Below are 19727 nucleotides of genomic sequence, written 5' to 3'. Positions count from 1 at the left end.
GTCATGGTCTGGGCCAGCATGAATGCTGCCGGCACTGGGGAGCTACAGTTCATTGAGGGAACCATGAATGCCAACATGTACTGTGACATACTGAAGCAGAGCATGATCTCCCTTCGGAGACTGGGCCGCAGGGCAGTATTCCAGCATGATAACGACCCCAAACACACCTCCAAGATGACCACTGCCTTGCTAAAGAAGCTGAGGGTAAAGGTGATGGACTGGCCAAGCATGTCTCCAGACCTAAACCCTATTGAGCATCTGTGGAGCATCCTCAAACAGAAGGTGGGGGAGTGCAAGGTCTCTAACATCCACCAGCTCCGTGATGTCATCATGGAGGAGTGGAAGAGGACTCCAGTGCCAACTTGTGAAGCTCTGGTGAACTCCATGCCCAAGAGGGTTAAGGCAGAGCTGGAAAATAATGGTGGCCACACAAAATATTGACACTTTGGGCACAATTTGGACATTTCCACTTAGGGGTGTACTCACTTTTGTTGCCAACAGTTTAGACATTAATGGCTGTGTGTTGAGTTATTTTGAGGGGACAGCAAATTTACACTGTTATACAGGTTGTACACTCACTACTTTACATTGTAGCAAAGTGCAATTTCTTCAGTGTCACATGAAAATATGTAATAAAATATTTGCAAAAATGTGAGAGGTGTACTCATTTCTGTGAGATACTGTACATATATATGAATATCTTTTTAAAAAACATAGAATATTTTTTCTCTATGTGAAGAACATTGGAATTGAAAAAATTTACAGTAGATACACAGTAAAACACACTATTAAATATTACAATTGAATAAACATGATTATTCGTGTTTCAGGTATTTGAGTGGAAAGGGCTCCAAAGTGTATATGTTTATGTTTTTGTGTATGTATGTATAAACATATATTCACATGTATACGCATATATAAATACACATGTATACACATATATACATGAACAGACATATTTAGACATGTATATGTATATTCTATTTGCTATATATCCATTATAGCCTTTTCCATTCAAATACCTTGTCATATACCATATAACCTTTATAATGATTTTGTATTATTATTTCTGAGTAATTTTTATTAGATAGTGTACATATGAGTGTAACACTTTATTTTAATGTATTTATGTTGTGTTTGGTGTAACATTTTATTTAAACCCTTACCCTTTACGTGAGGACCTCAGTCACGCTAACCAGATAAGCACAAATTTAGTTTGCGCTTGTGCGGTTATGTTTTCTTTCAACTTGTAATAGGCATGCATGTTAGTGTGGGCGTGATATTTCAATATGGTGTGTATGTTAACGATAGCGTGCCATTTGTAATCTAGCCCTATGTGTACAAATAGATGTTACTGCATATTAGGTGCTTTTTTGGCTTGGCAGCTGACATATAAAGGCTTAAAATCACCGTATGTTATATATATATATATATATATATATATATATATATATATATATATATAAACACATACAGTATCTCACAAAAGTGAGTACACCCCTCACATTTTTGTGAATATTTTATTATATCTTTTCATGTGACAACACTAAAGAAATTACACTTTGCTACAATGTAAAGTAGTGAGTGTACAGCCTGTATAGCAGTGCAAATTTGCTGTCCCCTCAAAATAACCCAACACACTGCCATTAATGTCTAAACCGTTGGCAACAAAAGTGAGTACACCCCTAAGTGGAAATGTCCAAATTGGGCCCAAAGTATCAATATTTTGTGTGGCCACCATTATTTTCCAGCACTGCCTTAACCCTCTTGGGCATGGAGTTCACCAGAGCTTTGCAGGTTGCCACTGGAGTCCTCTTCCACTCCTCCATGACGACATTACGGAGCTGGTGGATGTTAGAGACCTTGCACTCCCCTAACTTCCATTTGAGAATGCCCCACAGATGCTCAATAGGGTTTAGGTCTGGAGACATGCTTGGCCAGTCCATCACCTTTACCCTCAGCTTCTTTAGCAAGGCAGTGGTCATCTTGGAGGGGTGTTTGGGGTCGTTATCATGCAGCCCAGTCTCCGAATGGGAGGGGATCATGAGCTGCTTCAGTATGTCACAGTAAGTGTTGGCATTCATGGTTCCCTCAATGAACTGTAGCTCCCCAGTGCTGTCAGCACTCATGCAGGCCCTGACACTCCCACCACCATGCTTGACTGTAGGCAAGACACACTTGTCTTTGTACCCCTCACCTGGTTGCCGCCAAACATGCTTGACACCATCTGAACCAAATAAGTTTATCTTGGTCTCATCGGACCACAGGACATGGTTCCAGTAATCCATGTCTTTAGTCTGCTTGACTTCAGCAAACTGTTTCTTGTGCATCATCTTTAGAAGAGGCTTCCTTCTGGGACGACTCTATTTGATGAAGTGTGCAGGGTATGGTCTGAGCACTGACAGGCTGACCCCTTACCCCTTCAACCTCTGCAGCAATGCTGGCAGAACTCATAAGTCTATTTCCCAAAGACAACCTCTGGATATGACGCTGAGCACATGCACTCTACTTCTTTGGTCGACCATGGCGAGGCCTGTCCTGAGTGGAACCTGTCCTGTGAAACCGCTGTATGGTCTTGCCCACTGTGCTGCAGCTTAGTTTCAGGGTCTTGGCAATCTTCTTATAGGCCATCTTTATGTAGAGCAACAATTCTTTTTTCAGATCCTCAGAGAGTTCTTTGCCATGAGGTGCCATGTTAAACTTCCAGTGACCAGTATGAGAGAGTGTGAGAGCGATAACACCAAATTTAACACACCTGTTCCCCATTCACACCTGATACCTTGTAACACTAACAAGTCACATGACACCAGGGAGGGAAAATGGTTAATTGGGCCCGATTTGGACATTTCCACTTAGTGGTGTATTCACTTTTGTTGCCAAGGGTTTAGACATTAATGGCTGTGTGTTGAGTTATTTTGATGGGGACAGCAAATTTACACTGTTATACAGGCTGTAAACGCACTACTTTACATTGTAGCAAAGTGTAATTTCTTCAATGTTGTTACATAAAAAGATATAATAAAATATTTACAAAAATCCAAGGAACAAGATGGCTTAAAATCCAAGTGTTTTATTCCAAATCAGTGACAGCATAAAAACATACGGCTAGATTTAGTGTTTTGTCGGTAACGACCCGCGTATCTAACGCTGGCTTTTTTCTGGCCGCACCTTTAAAATAACTCTGGTATTGAGAGTCCACAGAATGGCTGCGTTAGGCTCCAAAAAAGGAGCGTATAGCATATTTAACGCAACTTCAACTCTCGATACCAGAGTTGCTTACGGACGCGGCCAGCCTCAAAAACGTGCTCGTGCACGATTCCCCCATAGGAAACAATGGGGCTGTTTGAGCTGAAAAAAAACCTAACACCTGCAAAAAAGCCGCGTTCAGCTCCTAACGCAGCCCCATTGTTTCCTATGGAGAAACACTTCCTACGTCTGCACCTAACACTCTAACATGTACCCCGAGTCTAAACACCCCTAAGCTTACACTTATTAACCCCTATTCTGCCGCCCCCGCTATCGCTGACCCCTGCATATTATTATTAACCCCTAATCTGCCGCTCCGTAAACCGCCGCTACTTACATTATCCCTATGTACCCCTAATCTGCTGCCCCTAACACCGCCGACCCCTATATTATATTTATTAACCCCTAAACTGCCCCCCACAACGTCGCCTCCACCTGCCTACACTTATTAACCCCTAATCTGCCGAGCGGACCTCACCGCTATTATAATAAAGTTATTAACCCCTAATCCGCCTCACTAACCCTATAATAAATAGTATTAACCCCTAATCTGCCCTCCCTAACATCGCCGACACCTAGCTTCAATTATTAACCCCTAATCTGCCGACTGGAGCTCACCACTATTCTAATAAATGTATTAACCCCTAAAGCTAAGTCTAACCCTAACACTAACACCCCCCTAAATTAAATATAATTTTAATCTAACAAAATTAATTAACTCTTCTTAAATAAATTATTCCTATTTAAAGCTAAATACTTACCTGTAAAATAAATCCTAATATAGCTACAATATAAATTATAATGATATTATAGCTATTTTAGGATTAATATTTATTTTACAGGTAACTTTGTATTTATTTTAACCAGGTACAATAGCTATTAAATAGTTAAGAACTATTTAATAGCTAAAATAGTTAAAATAATTACAAATTTACCTGTAAAATAAATCCTAACCTAAGTTACAATTAAACCTAACACTACACTATCAATAAATTAATTAAATAAAATACCTATAATTATCTACAATTAAACCTAACACTACACTATCAATAAATAAATTAAATACAATTCCTACAAATAAATACAATGAAATAAACTAACTAAAGTACAAAAAATAAAAAAGAACTAAGTTACAAAAAATAAAAAAATATTTACAAACATTAGAAAAATATTACAACAATTTTAAACTAATTACACCTACTCTAAGCCCCCTAATAAAATAACAAAGCCCCCAAAATAAAAAAATGCCCTACCCTATTCTAAATTACTAAAGTTCAAAGCTCTTTTACCTTACCAGCCCTGAACAGGGCCCTTTGCGGGGCATGCCCCAAGAAGTTCAGCTCTTTTGCCTGTAAAAAAAACCATACAATACCCCCCCCCAACATTACAACCCACCACCCACATACCCCTAATCTAACCCAAACCCCCCTTAAATAAACCTAACACTAAGCCCCTGAAGATCTCCCTACCTTGAGTCGTCTTCACCCAGCCGAGCCAAATTCTTCATCCAAGCGGAGCAAGAAGAGGTCCTCCATCCGGTAGAAGTCTTCATCCAAGCGGGGCAGAAGAGGTCTTCCATACGATTGAAGTCTTCATCCAAGCGGAATCTTCTATCGTCATCCATCCGGAGCGGAGCGGCAGCATCCTGAAGACCTCCGACGCGGAACATCTATCCTGGCCGACGACTGAACGACGAATGACGGTTCCTTTAAATGACGTCATCCAAGATGGCGTCCCTCGAATTCCGATTGGCTGATAGGATTCTATCAGCCAATCGGAATTAAGGTAGGAATATTCTGATTGGCTGATGGAATCAGCCAATCAGAATCAAGTTCAATCCGATTGGCTGATTGGATCAGCAAATCGGATTGAACATGATTCTGATTGGCTGATTCCATCAGCCAATCAGAATCTTCCTGCCTTAATTCCGATTGGCTGATAGAATCCTATCAGCCAATCGGAATTCGAGGGACGCCATCTTGGATGACGTCATTTAAAGGAACCGTCATTCGTCGTTCAGTCGTCGGCCAGGATGGATGTTCCGCGTCGGAGGTCTTCAGGATGCTGCCGCTCCGCTCCGGATGGATGACGATAGAAGGTTCCGCTTGGATGAAGACTTCAATCAGATGGAAGACCTCTTCTGCCCCGCTTGGATGAAGACTTCTACCGGATGGAGGACCTCTTCTTGCTCCGCTTGGATGAAGAATTTGGCTCGGCTGGGTGAAGACGACTCAAGGTAGGGAGATCTTCAGGGGCTTAGTGTTAGGTTTATTTAAGGGGGGGTTGGGTTAGATTAGGGGTATGTGGGTGGTGGGTTGTAATGTTGGGGGGGGGGTATTGTATGGTTTTTTTTTACAGGCAAAAGAGCTGAACTTCTTGGGGCATGCCCCGCAAAGGGCCCTGTTCAGGGCTGGTAAGGTAAAAGAGCTTTGAACTTTAGTAATTTAGAATAGGGTAGGGCATTTTTTTATTTTGGGGGGCTTTGTTATTAGGGGGCTTAGAGTAGGTGTAATTAGTTTAAAATTGTTGTAATATTTTTCTAATGTTTGTAAATATTTTTTTATTTTTTGTAACTTAGTTCTTTTTTATTTTTTGTACTTTAGTTAGTTTATTTCATTGTATTTATTTGTAGGAATTGTATTTAATTTATTTATTGATAGTGTAGTGTTAGGTTTAATTGTAGATAATTATAGGTATTTTATTTAATTTATTTATTGATAGTGTAGTGTTAGGTTTAATTGTAACTTAGGTTAGGATTTATTTTACAGGTAAATTTGTAATTATTTTAACTATTTTAGCTATTAAATAGTTCTTAACTATTTAATAGCTATTGTACCTGGTTAAAATAAATACAAAGTTACCTGTAAAATAAATATTAATCCTAAAATAGCTATAATATCATTATAATTTATATTGTAGCTATATTAGGATTTATTTTACAGGTAAGTATTTAGCTTTAAATAGGAATAATTTATTTAAGAAGAGTTAATTAATTTTGTTAGATTAAAATTATATTTAATTTAGGGGGGTGTTAGTGTTAGGGTTAGACTTAGCTTTAGGGGTTAATACATTTATTAGAATAGCAGTGAGCTCCAGTCGGCAGATTAGGGGTTAATAATTGAAGTTAGGTATCGGCGATGTTAGGGAGGGCAGATTAGGGGTTCATACTATTTATTATAGGGTTAGTGAGGCGGATTAGGGGTTAATAACTTTATTATAGTAGCGGTGCGGTCCGCTCGGCAGATTAGGGGTTAATAAGTGTAGGCAGGTGGAGGCGACGTTGAGGGGGGCAGATTAGGGGTTAATAAATATAATATAGGGGTTGGCGGTGTTAGGGGCAGCAGATTAGGGGTACATAAGTATAACGTAGGTGGCGGTCGGCAGATTAGGGGTTAAAAAAAATTAATCGAGTGTCGGCGATGTGGGGGGCCTCGGTTTAGGGGTACATAGGTAGTTTATGGGTGTTAGTGTACTTTAGAGCACAGTAGTTAAGAGCTTTATAAACCGGCGTTAGCCCAGAAAGCTCTTAACTACTGACTTTTTTCTGCGGCTGGAGTTTTGTCGTTAGATTTCTAACGCTCGCTTCAGACACGACTCTAAATACCGGAGTTAGAAAGATCCCATTGAAAAGATAGGATACGCAATTGACGTAAGGGGATCTGCGGTATGGAAAAGTCGCGACTGAAAAGTGAGCGTTAGACCCTTTTTTGAATGACTCCAAATACCGGCGGTAGCCTAAAACCAGCGTTAGGAGCCTCTAACGCTGGTTTTCACGGCTACCGCCAAACTCCAAATCTAGGCCATAGTTATTTCAACATCTTATAGGCTAACAGCGCTACTAAAGGAAAAGCAAAGGTAAGACTGTAGACGGGTCCTCTGTCTTACGCGTTTCAGCTTCCTGTCTTAATCATAGACCTTATTGACCCGTAACAACCTGTGCTTTAAATTTCTGTTCTCTACATTTCATTGGTCCTGCAGTCTCGCCTAGTACCCAATCAAAAAATGTAATCAGAAAGTGACAAATACAGCATACTTACTAACAGTGTTTTCTATTATATTGGTCTGTATGGTGCTATAGATTGGTTGGCCAAAACCCATACACACCCACAAAATGTCTGTATGGATGGAAACCTACACAAACATGTCAATCTTATCCTCTAATTTTTTTTTTCTTTCACATATGCGAGACATGAAAAAACTTGAAACAAGAAATGCATGTTTGTACACAACCCATGGTATAAATTGCACATTGGTTGAAAAGGATAATTGACATAGCTCTACTGGTGGATAGACATGTCACCGCTGGCAGTAATATACAAAGACTACTTCATTTTCTACTAGCTTTCTCATGCATGTTTCCACCAATAGTAGCATTATTTTTCTAACTAAAAACTAGTACATTTTAAGATACTCCCTTTTTTATGCAACAATTTATTAGTTATTTGTAGAGCGCCAACAGATTCTGCAGCGCTATAAACATAGGCGTTATACAAGGTAACATTTAAAGGGATCAAATGAGTAGAGGACCCTGCCAAGAGTCGCACTGTTGTAGTCAGCTCTTAAGAAGGTGATCTGCAAACAGTTGTGCTCTTAGGCTTACATGCTAAGGGGTTCAAAGGGATAGCAATGGAGGAGAGGAACTGGTAGAAGGAAAGGTTAGTGTAGGTTGTATGTATCCCTGAACAGTAGAGTCTTTAGGGAGTGCTTGAAGCTTTCAAAACTAGGGGAGAGTCTTGTGGAGCAGGGCAGAGATTTCCACAAGATGGGAGCAAGTCTGGAAAAGTCCTGTAAATGGGAATGTGAGGTAACAAGAGGAGAGATTAGGAGGTTGTGAGCAGAGCTAAGGGGACGGGAGGTAGAGTATCTGGAGACAAGGTCTGAGATATAGTGGGGAGTAGTGCAGTTTAGGACCTTGTATGTCAGAGTCAGAATTTTGTGTTTAATCCTGGAGGCAAAAGGAAGCCAGTGAAGGGATTGGCAGAGAGGTGCAGCAGATGAAGAGCGACTTGTAAGCAAGATGAGCCTGGCAGAGGCATTCATTATGGATTGTAAAGGAGCTAGGCAGCAGCTAGTGAGACCAGAGAGGATGGAGTTGCAGTCGTCAAGGTGGGAAAGGATGAGAGAGTGGATTATAATCTTAGTTGTGTCTTGTGTAAGGAAATATCTAATTTTAGAGTTATTTTTAAGGTGAAAGCGGCAGGATTTAGCAAAGTACTAAATGTGAGGAGTGAAAGAAAGATCTGAGTCAAATGTGACCCCGAGACATCGGGCATGCAGGGTAGGGATAATGATGGAGTTGTCATAAGTTATAGAGAGATTGGGGGGTGGAGATTTTGGAAGAAGAGGGGAAAATTAGGAGTTCAGTTTTGGAGAGATTTAGCTTAAAGGGACAGTATACACCAATATATATTTAACTGCATGTAATAGACACTACTATAAAGAATAGTATGCACAGATACTGATATAAAAATCCAGTATAAAACTGTTTAAAAACTTACTTAGAAGCTTCCAGTTTAGCTCTGTTTAAAAGGTTACTGGAACACCCACTGCAAGTGGGAAATATCAGACACCCCCCTCCCCCTTCCTTTGCATATGAAAAGATCCTTTACACAAACAGAAGCAAGCTGGAGTAGGTATACAGGGAGTGCAGAATTATTAGGCAAGTTGTATTTTTGAGGATTAATTTTATTATTGAACAACAACCATGTTCTCAATGAACCCAAAAAACTAATTAATATCAAAGCTGAATAGTTTTGGAAGTAGTTTTTAGTTTGTTTTTAGTTATAGCTATTTTAGGGGGATATCTGTGTGTGCAGGTGACTATTACTGTGCATAATTATTAGGCAACTTAACAAAAAACAAATATATACCCATTTCAATTATTTATTTTTACCAGTGAAACCAATATAACATCTCAACATTCACAAATATACATTTCTGACATTCAAAAACAAAACAAAAACAAATCAGTGACCAATATAGCCACCTTTCTTTGCAAGGACACTCAAAAGCCTGCCATCCATGGATTCTGTCAGTGTTTTGATCTGTTCACCATCAACATTGCGTGCTGCAGCAACCACAGCCTCCCAGACACTGTTCAGAGAGGTGTACTGTTTTCCCTCCTTGTAAATCTCACATTTGATGATGGACCACAGGTTCTCAATGGGGTTCAGATCAGGTGAACAAGGAGGCCATGTCATTAGATTTTCTTCTTTTATACCCTTTCTTGCCAGCCACGCTGTGGAGTACTTGGACGCGTGTGATGGAGCATTGTCCTGCATGAAAATCATGTTTTTCTTGAAGGATGCAGACTTCTTCCTGTACCACTGCTTGAAGAAGGTGTCTTCCAGAAACTGGCAGTAGGACTGGGAGTTGAGCTTGACTCCATCCTCAACCCGAAAAGGCCCCACAAGCTCATCTTTGATGATACCAGCCCAAACCAGTACTCCACCTCCACCTTGCTGGCGTCTGAGTCGGACTGGAGCTCTCTGCCCTTTACCAATCCAGCCACGGGCCCATCCATCTGGCCCATCAAGACTCACTCTCATTTCATCAGTCCATAAAACCTTAGAAAAATCAGTCTTGAGATATTTCTTGGCCCAGTCTTGACGTTTCAGCTTGTGTGTCTTGTTCAGTGGTGGTCGTCTTTCAGCCTTTCTTACCTTGGCCATGTCTCTGAGTATTGCACACCTTGTGCTTTTGGGCACTCCAGTGATGTTGCAGCTCTGAAATATGGCCAAACTGGTGGCAAGTGGCATCTTGGCAGCTGCACGCTTGACTTTTCTTAGTTCATGGGCAGTTATTTTGCGCCTTGGTTTTTCCACACGCTTCTTGCGACCCTGTTGACTATTTTGAATGAAACGCTTGATTGTTCGATGATCACGCTTCAGAAGCTTTGCAATTTTAAGAGTGCTGCATCCCTCTGCAAGATATCTCACTATTTTTGACTTTTCTGAGCCTGTCAAGTCCTTCTTTTGACCCATTTTGCCAAAGGAAAGGAAGTTGCCTAATAATTATGCACACCTGATATAGGGTGTTGATGTCATTAGACCACACCCCTTCTCATTACAGAGATGCACATCACCTAATATGCTTAATTGGTAGTAGGCTTTCGAGCCTATACAGCTTGGAGTAAGACAACATGCATAAAGAGGATGATGTGGTCAAAATACTCATTTGCCTAATAATTCTGCACTCCCTGTATGTTGGTATTCTCCTAAAACTTTGGGGCTTGGTTAGGAGTCTGAAAATCAGAGCAATGTTATTTAAAAATAAGCAAAACTATCCATTTAAAAAAAAACAAAAAAAACTTTATGAGCTATATAAAGAGGTAATTTACAAAACATTTATGCAAAGAAAAAACGAGTGTATAATGTCCCATTAAGGCAGTGAGAGGACATCCAGGAAGAGATGTGAGAAAGACAGTTAGTGACAAAGGTTAAAAAAGAGGACAGGGCTGCACAAAGAGGATCAATAGAAAATACAAAAGTTTATTGAATACCTTGGCAGACATGAAGAATAACAGGTTGGCATGTTTCGCACCCCCTAGCGGCGCTTAATCATAGACTCGGGTTAGCAAGGAAGAAGATAGGTCTGGTGCAGAGAGGTAAATTTGGGTGTCGTTGGAATACAAATAATATTGAAACCTGTGAGACTTTATTAGGGAACCTAATGATGATGTGTAGATTGAGAAGAGAAGAGGACAGAAGACAAAGCCTTGCGGTACACCAACAGAAAGTGATAACGGGGCAGAGGAAGCCCCAAAGAGGGCTACATTAAAGGTATGGTTAGACAGGTAGGAAGAGAACCACGAGAGGGCTGTGTCACAAATGTCGAAGGATTGGAGGGTTTGGAGCAAAAGAGGGTGGTCAACAGTATCAAAGGCTGCGGACAGGTCAAGGAAAATAAGCATAGAGAAGTGGCCTTTGGATTTTGCTGTAAGTAGGTCGTTGGTAACCTTAATGATTGCTGTCTCTGTGGAGTGATTGGGACGAAATCCAGATTTCAGTGGGTCAAGGAGGGAGTTTAATGTAATGAAATAGGATAGGCGTGCATATACTAGTTTTTCGAGAAGCTTTGAGGCAAGAGGAAGGAGGGAAATAGGGCGGTAGTTGGATGGGGAGGTTGGATTAAGGGAAGGTTTTTTTGAGGATAGGTGTGACCAATGCATGTTTCAGAGATGAGGGAAATATCCCGGTGCTGAGGGAGAGGTTGAAAATGTGTGTGAGTACAGGGGTAAGGGTAGAAGAGAGGGAGGGGATTAGCTGTGAGGGGATGGGGTCAAGGGGACAGGTAGTAAGGTAAGAGCACAGTATAAGTGCGGAAACTTCTTCCTCAGTAACAGGGGAGAAAGAGCTAAATTTATTGCTATGTGAGTTTTGGTTGATTGCAAGCTTTTGAGAGGGTGGGAGACTGGAAATATAAATAAATGTCATAAATACTCCTTAAATGATAAAACTGATGGAATATCTTGATTGTATATTTGTTAGTGTTTAATTTGTTAAAGTTTTAAGTTTATTCATGTGTTATAGTTTTCAATGTGTAGTGTAAATATGGATGGAACATTTTCAAAGTCATGCAAAACAAATAATTAAATATAAAATAATTATGCCAGACCTAAATAAATAATGACTTTATTTATGCTTAGGTACAACATATTATGAACAAAACCGAAATAGTATCAATGAACAAAATGCATTTTATAAAAATAGCACTACAAATGTGGTATAAACTTCATTTATTGCTATAGAATATATATATTTATATATTGTAAGAATGCAAACAATGAACAAAACTGCACAATAAATTCTATCTGTAAGGAATGCAAAATGTTAGAAAACAAAAAAACTGTTCTACATTGACAGAAGTAGATTTTCCAAATGTACTTTAGTCTGCAATTATTTTCCCATGAAACAATGAGAGTCGAATATGTTTAGTATTCTCTCAATAATATATTATTAAGTAAGAATCTGTTATTGGAAACTGATAGACTCATATACATAAGTTATTATGCATCCCTTTTGCATTTTAAACCTGCAGTACAAAAAGTATTAATTTATATAAATGAATGCTGGTTTTAATTCTAAAATATAATTATATGCTTAGCAAATTTAGGCTTGAAATGCCAAATTAACAAAAGCATTATAATTAACCACAGGATGTAACCATATACAATGATTTATATAACAAATAAAAAAATGCAAAAGCAGTTACAAATACACTCAACAAGGGCAGTATTCAGATACAATATACTCGAAGCAATTTTAAATTCACTTCTTATATGAAATGTATACACATATCAAATATTTATGCAAAATTAATGTGCTTATAAAGACTGTACGTCTCTATAATTACAACCTTTAATGCAGAACCAAGATTTAATTTGTTAAAAACATCCACTGGTTTAAACTATAATATAAAGCCAATATTTACGTAGCAGTCATCTGCCATAAGGCACTTGAGTACACACAAAATAAAGGTATCTTTCAGCATGGGTTTGTTATAAATTATGGCAGAAAACTATCAATATGGACAGTTCTCCTCATGAAAAGGACATTAAACGTGGAAAAAAATGCTTAATTATTTTGTACTTTCATTTTTGTCCCCTTTTCCTGTCATTTAAATGGCCAGTAAACACCTTGAGATTTGTATATACAATGTTTAGTTGTGTGTAATGAAACTTTGCAATATATCTTCATTATTTATTTTGCCCCCTTTTATGTAATTTAGCTCTGAAAATTGAGCAATTTCTAATTCCCGCTGCACCCTGTTGACTTCTCAAAACTAACTCAGCTATATATTATTGTCATCAGTTATTTGTACAGTGCCAACAGATTCTGCAGCTCTGTCCCCAATTGTTTTAACTGATAACAACTACAATTGACTCTACAGTAACATTATAACCATAGCGAGCCTTGTTCTCTGTGAATTAAAGACCAGATTGGCTCCTCCAAATAAGATAAATGGTAGGCAGAGTTTGGCTATTGATAAATAATTGCTTGTGCAATGTTAAATGCTGATAAAGTATGCTGTCGGCATTCAGCGATGCCTGTCGGACATGATATGCTACAGCGTATCATGTCGGACAGACATTGATAAATCGGCCCCTAAGACTTGGCTGATTTGTTGTTCTATAGCAACACAACAGAAATGTCTTGTAATTATTGTCCCTTTAAAGTGAAAGTAAATCCTAGCGTTTTACAAACGCTAGGATTGACTTTTGAAACAAATAAAGGGGACTTTCATTCATGAAGTTTAAGATACTTCATGTAGAAAGTTCCTTTATTTGTTTTATCCGATCGCCGTTTTTAGCTGATACAGCAGTCCACGGCTAAAAAAATTATTTGCTAAGAGGTGACGTTTTCACCTCTTAGCCAATAACTGTGCGGTAGATCTGGCTCCCATGGGCGCCAAGCCGGATTTACCGCTCGGCTATTGGCTAAGAGGTAAAAACGTCACCTCTTAGAAAAAACATTTTTTAGCCGTGGGCTGCTGTAGCAGCTAAAAACGGCGATGGGATAAAACAAATAAAGGAACTTTCTACATTAAGTATCTTTTACTTCATGAATGAAAGTCCCCTTTATTTGTTTCAAAAGTCAATCCTAGCGTTTGTAAAACGCTAGGATTGACTTTCACTTTAATTCTGACAAATGTGGGATTTCCCGTGCAAGTGCACAGATGTAACACTTCTATAATTCACACAGTCATTGGTTGCACACTATAGTGAGACATTTATAGCTGTCCCTAATTTGCCTGAGCAGACAGGAAAAAACGTAGGTGACCATATTGTGGCTCCCATTGCTTTATGACACAAAAAAACTTATTTATAAAACATTTAAGCAATGAATCTAATTTTAATGAATCCATCTGCATATTATCAGGCTAATAATGACAGTTCTGTGTAGCATTTATTTATAGTGTTTAATGTCCTTTTAAGTTATTCTTATTGATCAATAGTATTTAAAAATACAGCTGTACTGTAATTTAACATGAATTAACATAATGTTTTCTATAGCATTGCTGAAAAAGGTGCAATGATAACATTTCATATCATGAAGAGCAGCATATTCATTCTAAATATTATTCAATTTTTGTAGTGTTCTCTTCCTAGTACAATAAACTTCTAATAGATGTTTACAAATGAATAATAAAATTAATTCAAGAAAAAAAAAACTTAAAAAAACAAAAAGAATTTAATTAGGAATGTGACAATTCTCTCAAACCATTCATTTTAATATTGTTGTAAAAAAATCTTCACTTGATGACCTTTCTTGACCCTTCGATCATTATTAAATACACACTTTACGCAAGAAAAAATAAAATGATATTTCATTCATGTATTATTTAAGGATGTTTAAATATTAACTATTAATCTAAATATAAACAAAGTGTACTGAACGTGTGCCTTAAATGCTTTAACAGTATAGCTCTCTAAGATAATGCTTTAGTGACATTGGTTTCCGTTTAAACACTAAATATACTGTATTAGACAAAAGAACAATTTACTGGAACACAATAATGCATTTTTTATATATATTTGTAAGCTTGCAGCTATTCCCTTTCCTTTCAATTGCAAACTTTGCACGTCAAAATACATCAAAAATGTTGACAATGAACTGAATAAATTATTTAATATATAAAATGGTTATTATGCAATGTTCTACATTCAATCTGGGAAACACATTTACAGATTTTACTTAGATGCATTTTGCTAAAACATGAGTATTGGCAAAAACAAAAAACTCCCACCAGATTGAAATGCAGCCACTGATCAATTTTGGCTGAAATGTCATTGAAGGATAACGGCGAGATTACGACTGTTTAGAGCAGGCTGTTTAGCGCAAGCACTCAGAAATTCAGATAGTAGGAAACAAATGTGAGGTGAAAAAACAAAAACAAGGAGGCAATGTTGTTCATGCTAAATTACAAAAAAAGGCCCCTTCATTTTTTTTAAAAATAGTTATAAATGTTTTTTTCTACAAATATATAAAATATTTTAGATTACATAAAAATAATATAGTTGCTTAAACAGACAGTGGCTTTAAAAACATTTATTACAAATCCAGAGCATAAAGTTATAATGACCTTCAGGTGTATTGTCTGTGATTGCATCCATGGGGCGTCACAACATGACGTTGCACGCTGCGTGTTTGCAGCGGTACAAGATGAGTTCACTTCTTTTCAGTTAAAAAGTGCAACCTCACAGCTGCATATAAACCTGAGATTTTAAGTTGAATAATTAGTGAAAATGGAGAACGATATTTTAATGTGAGTTCCATGATTTCTTTCTAAGTGGCACTGGTTAGAAATGAGACAGAAATACTGCAATGGAAAGATAATAGCTCCTCTCTTTTTCTTTTCTGTGTCCAAACTTTTATCTCCAAACAAGATGTGAGTCAGTTTATTGCATTTGCTGCCCTTGCTCAGGACTGGTGGTAGTGGTGGTAATGGTGATGATGATGGTGTTCATGGTGATGGTGATGCTCATGTCTTTGTATGACGGGAATAACGTAGCCCTCATTTGTTAAAACTGGTGGCAAATCGCGCATTAATTCGTGTTCCATAACTGGTGGCTGTGAGTGAGAGGCCTTTAATGGAGAGTGTATATCCTTTGTTTTTTGTCTGTACTTTTTGTGGTGCTGTTGCTGGAGGTGGTACACGTCTTGCCCACTCTGCATTGCTTGAGTCTGTGTCATTGGCATATAGTAGTTTGATCCTTTTCCAATCTTTGCATTTGGCAATGCTGAGGGTTTTCCAGGACCTTTGGGAGATCTAATAAACTGTTTATCTTGACTTTTAACCCTTTGCTGCATTTCTGGAACTCTAGGCATAGGTTCCATTGTTGGCACTGAATAATCAGAAAGTATCTGAGACCTTCGATGATAGACTGGATGAACATCAGATTCCTGTGAACGTGATCTACTCTGAGAATGAGAATTAGTCTTATTGCATTGTTCTTGCTTTGGTGGAGCTTCTGGTGATCCTAGAAAAACAATACAGAACTCAGTTTACAAAGTAAAAATTCTACATAAATCTAATACGTTTATTTCTAAAAATGTCCACAGATAGTTCCTTGTTTGACAAAAGTAACATAGTATATCATATTATGTAATCAATATTTTTGGGGTTTCTTATATATTTATACATTGGTGTTTTTTTATTGTTATTGAGCTAATCAAATGAAAATACTTGTTTTCAAGAAATGTAAAAACTTTTTGTAGAATTTGTCTGTTTTATTACTTTGGGGATCTATTGCAGTTTAGTAGAAGCACCATCCCAAAGTATCTTGTAAGGCTTTTCATGGGTTTTAATGATTCTAAAGCCATCACAACGGAGTTGAAACCCATTAAAACCTTGTTATTTGGTTTTCAGTGGCTACACACTGTAAACTTCACCAATTCTTTAAACTGAGAGAATTCAACAGCATCATTTCAATTTATATATAGAAAAACACTTTCAAGAAGCTTTTTTAAATGATTTTGGACTTTTCTAATTCAGTAACATTGACCTCTTAAAACAACTCATTTTGGCCGATTTCAAATGGCATAGCTTAGCTGTTTCCATTATTTGTTAAAGCTTTTGTGTATTCTCACCTCACACAATAGTTTCCTGGATTAATAAAAAGCTAATATAGCTAAAATTCCAAGTAAATATTATAATCAGAATATCCATTTAGGCAACTGTTTGGATGTTTAAAAATTGTTTACTATAAATTAATGCATAATTATAAGGAATTGTTAATTCCGCACATGATTAAATTATATTATCTGTTGGTAAAAACATAAATTCAAACACAATAGGCCTTTCTCATCAATAAAATCCATGAGCAATCATTAAATGGACATGAGACACAATTTCTTTCTTACTTGATTTAGATAGAGAATACAATTTTAAACATCATTCCAATTTACTTCTATTATCTATTTTGCTTCCTTCTCTTCGTATCTTTTGTTGAAGAAACAGCAATGCACATGGATGAGCCAATAACATGAGGCATACTCGCGCAGCCACCAATCAGCAGCTCCTAAGACTATCTAGATATGCTTTTCAACAAAGGATACCAAGAAAACCAAACAAATTAGATGATAGAAATATAAATCATGAAAGAAAAAATAGGTTTCCATGGCCCATCAATTTTAAAGGCAGTTCTACACATGGTTTGGAATGAGTGGAATGGTTTTGCCCTGCAAACACTAAGCAAATTGATTGCGAGCCATATTTGGGATAATGTTAAAGTTCATAATATATTGTCATTTTTCATACAAATTATTGGTGTACTTACCTGGACCAAATTTAGAAGTGTAGTTTTCTATTCCAGCTAGATCAAGATAATGGTTTCGTCTTTCTGTATTTTCATCTACACAGTAATGCTCACCATTTTCATTAGGTGGCTGCTGATCATTGGTGGTTTTCCTTTAAAAACATAAATACATAAAAATGATATATCATTATCACTAAATAGAAAAGCAAATTATCTTAAAGTACTATAACAAAAGTTATAAAACATAAATTATGCTTACCTGATAATTTTCTTTTCTTCTGATGGAAAGAGTCCACAGCTGCATTCATTACTTTAGGGAAATAAGAACCTGGCCACCAGGAGGAGGCAAAGACACCCCAGCCAAAGGCTTAAATACTCCTCCCACTCCCCTCATCCCCAAGTCATTCTGCCGAGGAACAAAGAACAGTAGAAGAAATATCAGGGTGAAATGTGTCAGAAGAATAAATAAAGGACCTGTATCAGGTAAGCATAATTTATGTTTTTCTTCTTAAATGGAAAGAGTCCACAGCTGCATTCATTACTTTTGGGAAAATAATACCCAAGCTACTGAATGCTAAGACAGGAGGGTACAGTAGGCGGCCCAAACTGAGGGCACCAAGCCTGAAAGCACTACCCACAAAAAAACCCAGCTTCGTCCAAAGCCAAGAAAATTTGACAGGAAAAGCCCCGATGACACAGACCAACAGGTAGTTTAGAACCAAACCAGAGACCGCAAAAACGGACTCCACTGAGCCAACAGGCCTCCAAGAGACACCATCGCTCAACAGTCGGTTCCTCCTCACACACCCCTCACTAAAGAAGAGAACACCAGCCTAAACTCCCAAAGGGAGAGGGCCAGGAGAGACGAAGGAAAAGACCAGAAGGTCACAATCCAGAAAGAGAACCCCCCCCCCCCACGAGTGAGCCCAGGACAAAAAGGCCCAAAGGGGTCCGACAAACAAGGGAAGACTACGCCTTGACCAAGGAAACTGGAGGTGTAGGACTGGACCTAGAAACAGAGAAAACTCTCTCTCAAATGTCGTGCAAATGCACCAAGGACAACAGAGGACGGAGTCCTCACAGAGTCCTGAACTTGGACCACAGAAGTATTCCGCTACAGAAAAACGTGTAACAGACCCAAACGACAAACCTTAAGTCCAGAACATGCACCCATCCTCAGGATGACACAGGGAATACTTGCTGAAAGCAAGCCAACTCCTAGACAGAGGGCACCCTCTAGGCAATCCAAGTAGCTAGACCTACCCCGAACCCGAGGTGGAGCAATTCTAGACCCTCTGATTGTAAGCTTGGGGAACCAGCTAGCTACTATGCGAATGTGGCTAATCCCCCTTAAGGGACACAATGCGCTGCTCATTTTATTAACCTCAAAAGAAAGAAAGGCTGAGTAGACCCCGCCAGGGAACAAACTAGCAACCCTCAGTCTGCTACAGTACAGAGTAGCCACAGAGCATGAGGATGCTGAACTAACTGTCCAGCTAGCCCACACCTAGACTCTGAAGATGACAACAGCTCTCAGAACCCACTCCAAACCGGGTGCCAACCTCAGCAATGGCAGGTCTGAAACAGGGAAACAGAAGCACCCCAAAACTGTCTCAAAACGAGCAAAGAATGGCCACAGCCAATCCAACAGAGCACGGGTGCAACCCAGCTCCTTAGAACAGACAACAGGGCCATAGACCCAAAAGATCTAGCAAAAGGTCCAACTTAGCCTTGACACGGAGCTAGGAAAATTCCAAATGGAACATAACCCAGAGAGAAAAACCTTCTCAGCTAGGGAAGCTCACAGGTCCCAACTCCTGAACCAGGAGAAGCCTTAAGAAAAGGACCACCTCCCTCTAAAAGGAAACTAAGCTCTCACCCAAGAAGGAGAAAGGGCCAACAGGCAGCACCTTACATAACCCGTGAAGCTTTAAGTCAAAGGAGAGATCAATCCCCTGGAAGTGATTCCTCCAAAAACTAGCCTGCTAACATGCAACCAATGTGCAATGGTAGCAGCAGTGACACTGCAAGTCAATTCACCTGCAGAGCAGTGAATTCGATGGATAATATAGCAAGCTGACTAAGGGAAACCGTCTAAGGTGCAACATAGGCCCCAACGAGCAATGACACTCAGAAAACCTGGCCAACCAAGACCAGATCAAGAATCTGAGCAAAAGGACATAGTCCAAGTTTCCTGGAAATGGGAACCCCGAACCAACCT

At 38.6% G+C, this 19727-nt stretch overlaps 1 protein-coding gene across 2 annotated transcripts in view; it reads right to left on the bottom strand.

The window, feature by feature from the left end:
• Positions 1 to 14850: 14850 nt before the first annotated feature.
• NKD2 (NKD inhibitor of WNT signaling pathway 2) overlaps positions 14851 to 19727 on the bottom strand; it is a 144656-nt gene continuing 139779 nt past the window's right edge. For both annotated transcript variants that reach the window (XM_053714356.1, XM_053714357.1), the window contains 2 exons: positions 17528 to 17658; positions 14851 to 16228 (listed from right to left, as the gene is read on the bottom strand). In XM_053714356.1, the coding sequence (XP_053570331.1) occupies positions 15669 to 16228; positions 17528 to 17658 (691 nt within the window). In that variant the 3' untranslated portion in view covers positions 14851 to 15668. The remainder of the gene's footprint in view (positions 16229 to 17527; positions 17659 to 19727) is intronic.

Source organism: Bombina bombina, chromosome 5 (genome assembly GCF_027579735.1).
Source record: "Bombina bombina isolate aBomBom1 chromosome 5, aBomBom1.pri, whole genome shotgun sequence".
Classification (NCBI taxonomy): Eukaryota; Metazoa; Chordata; class Amphibia; order Anura; family Bombinatoridae; genus Bombina; species Bombina bombina.
This window is presented reverse-complemented; position numbering and strand designations above follow the sequence as displayed.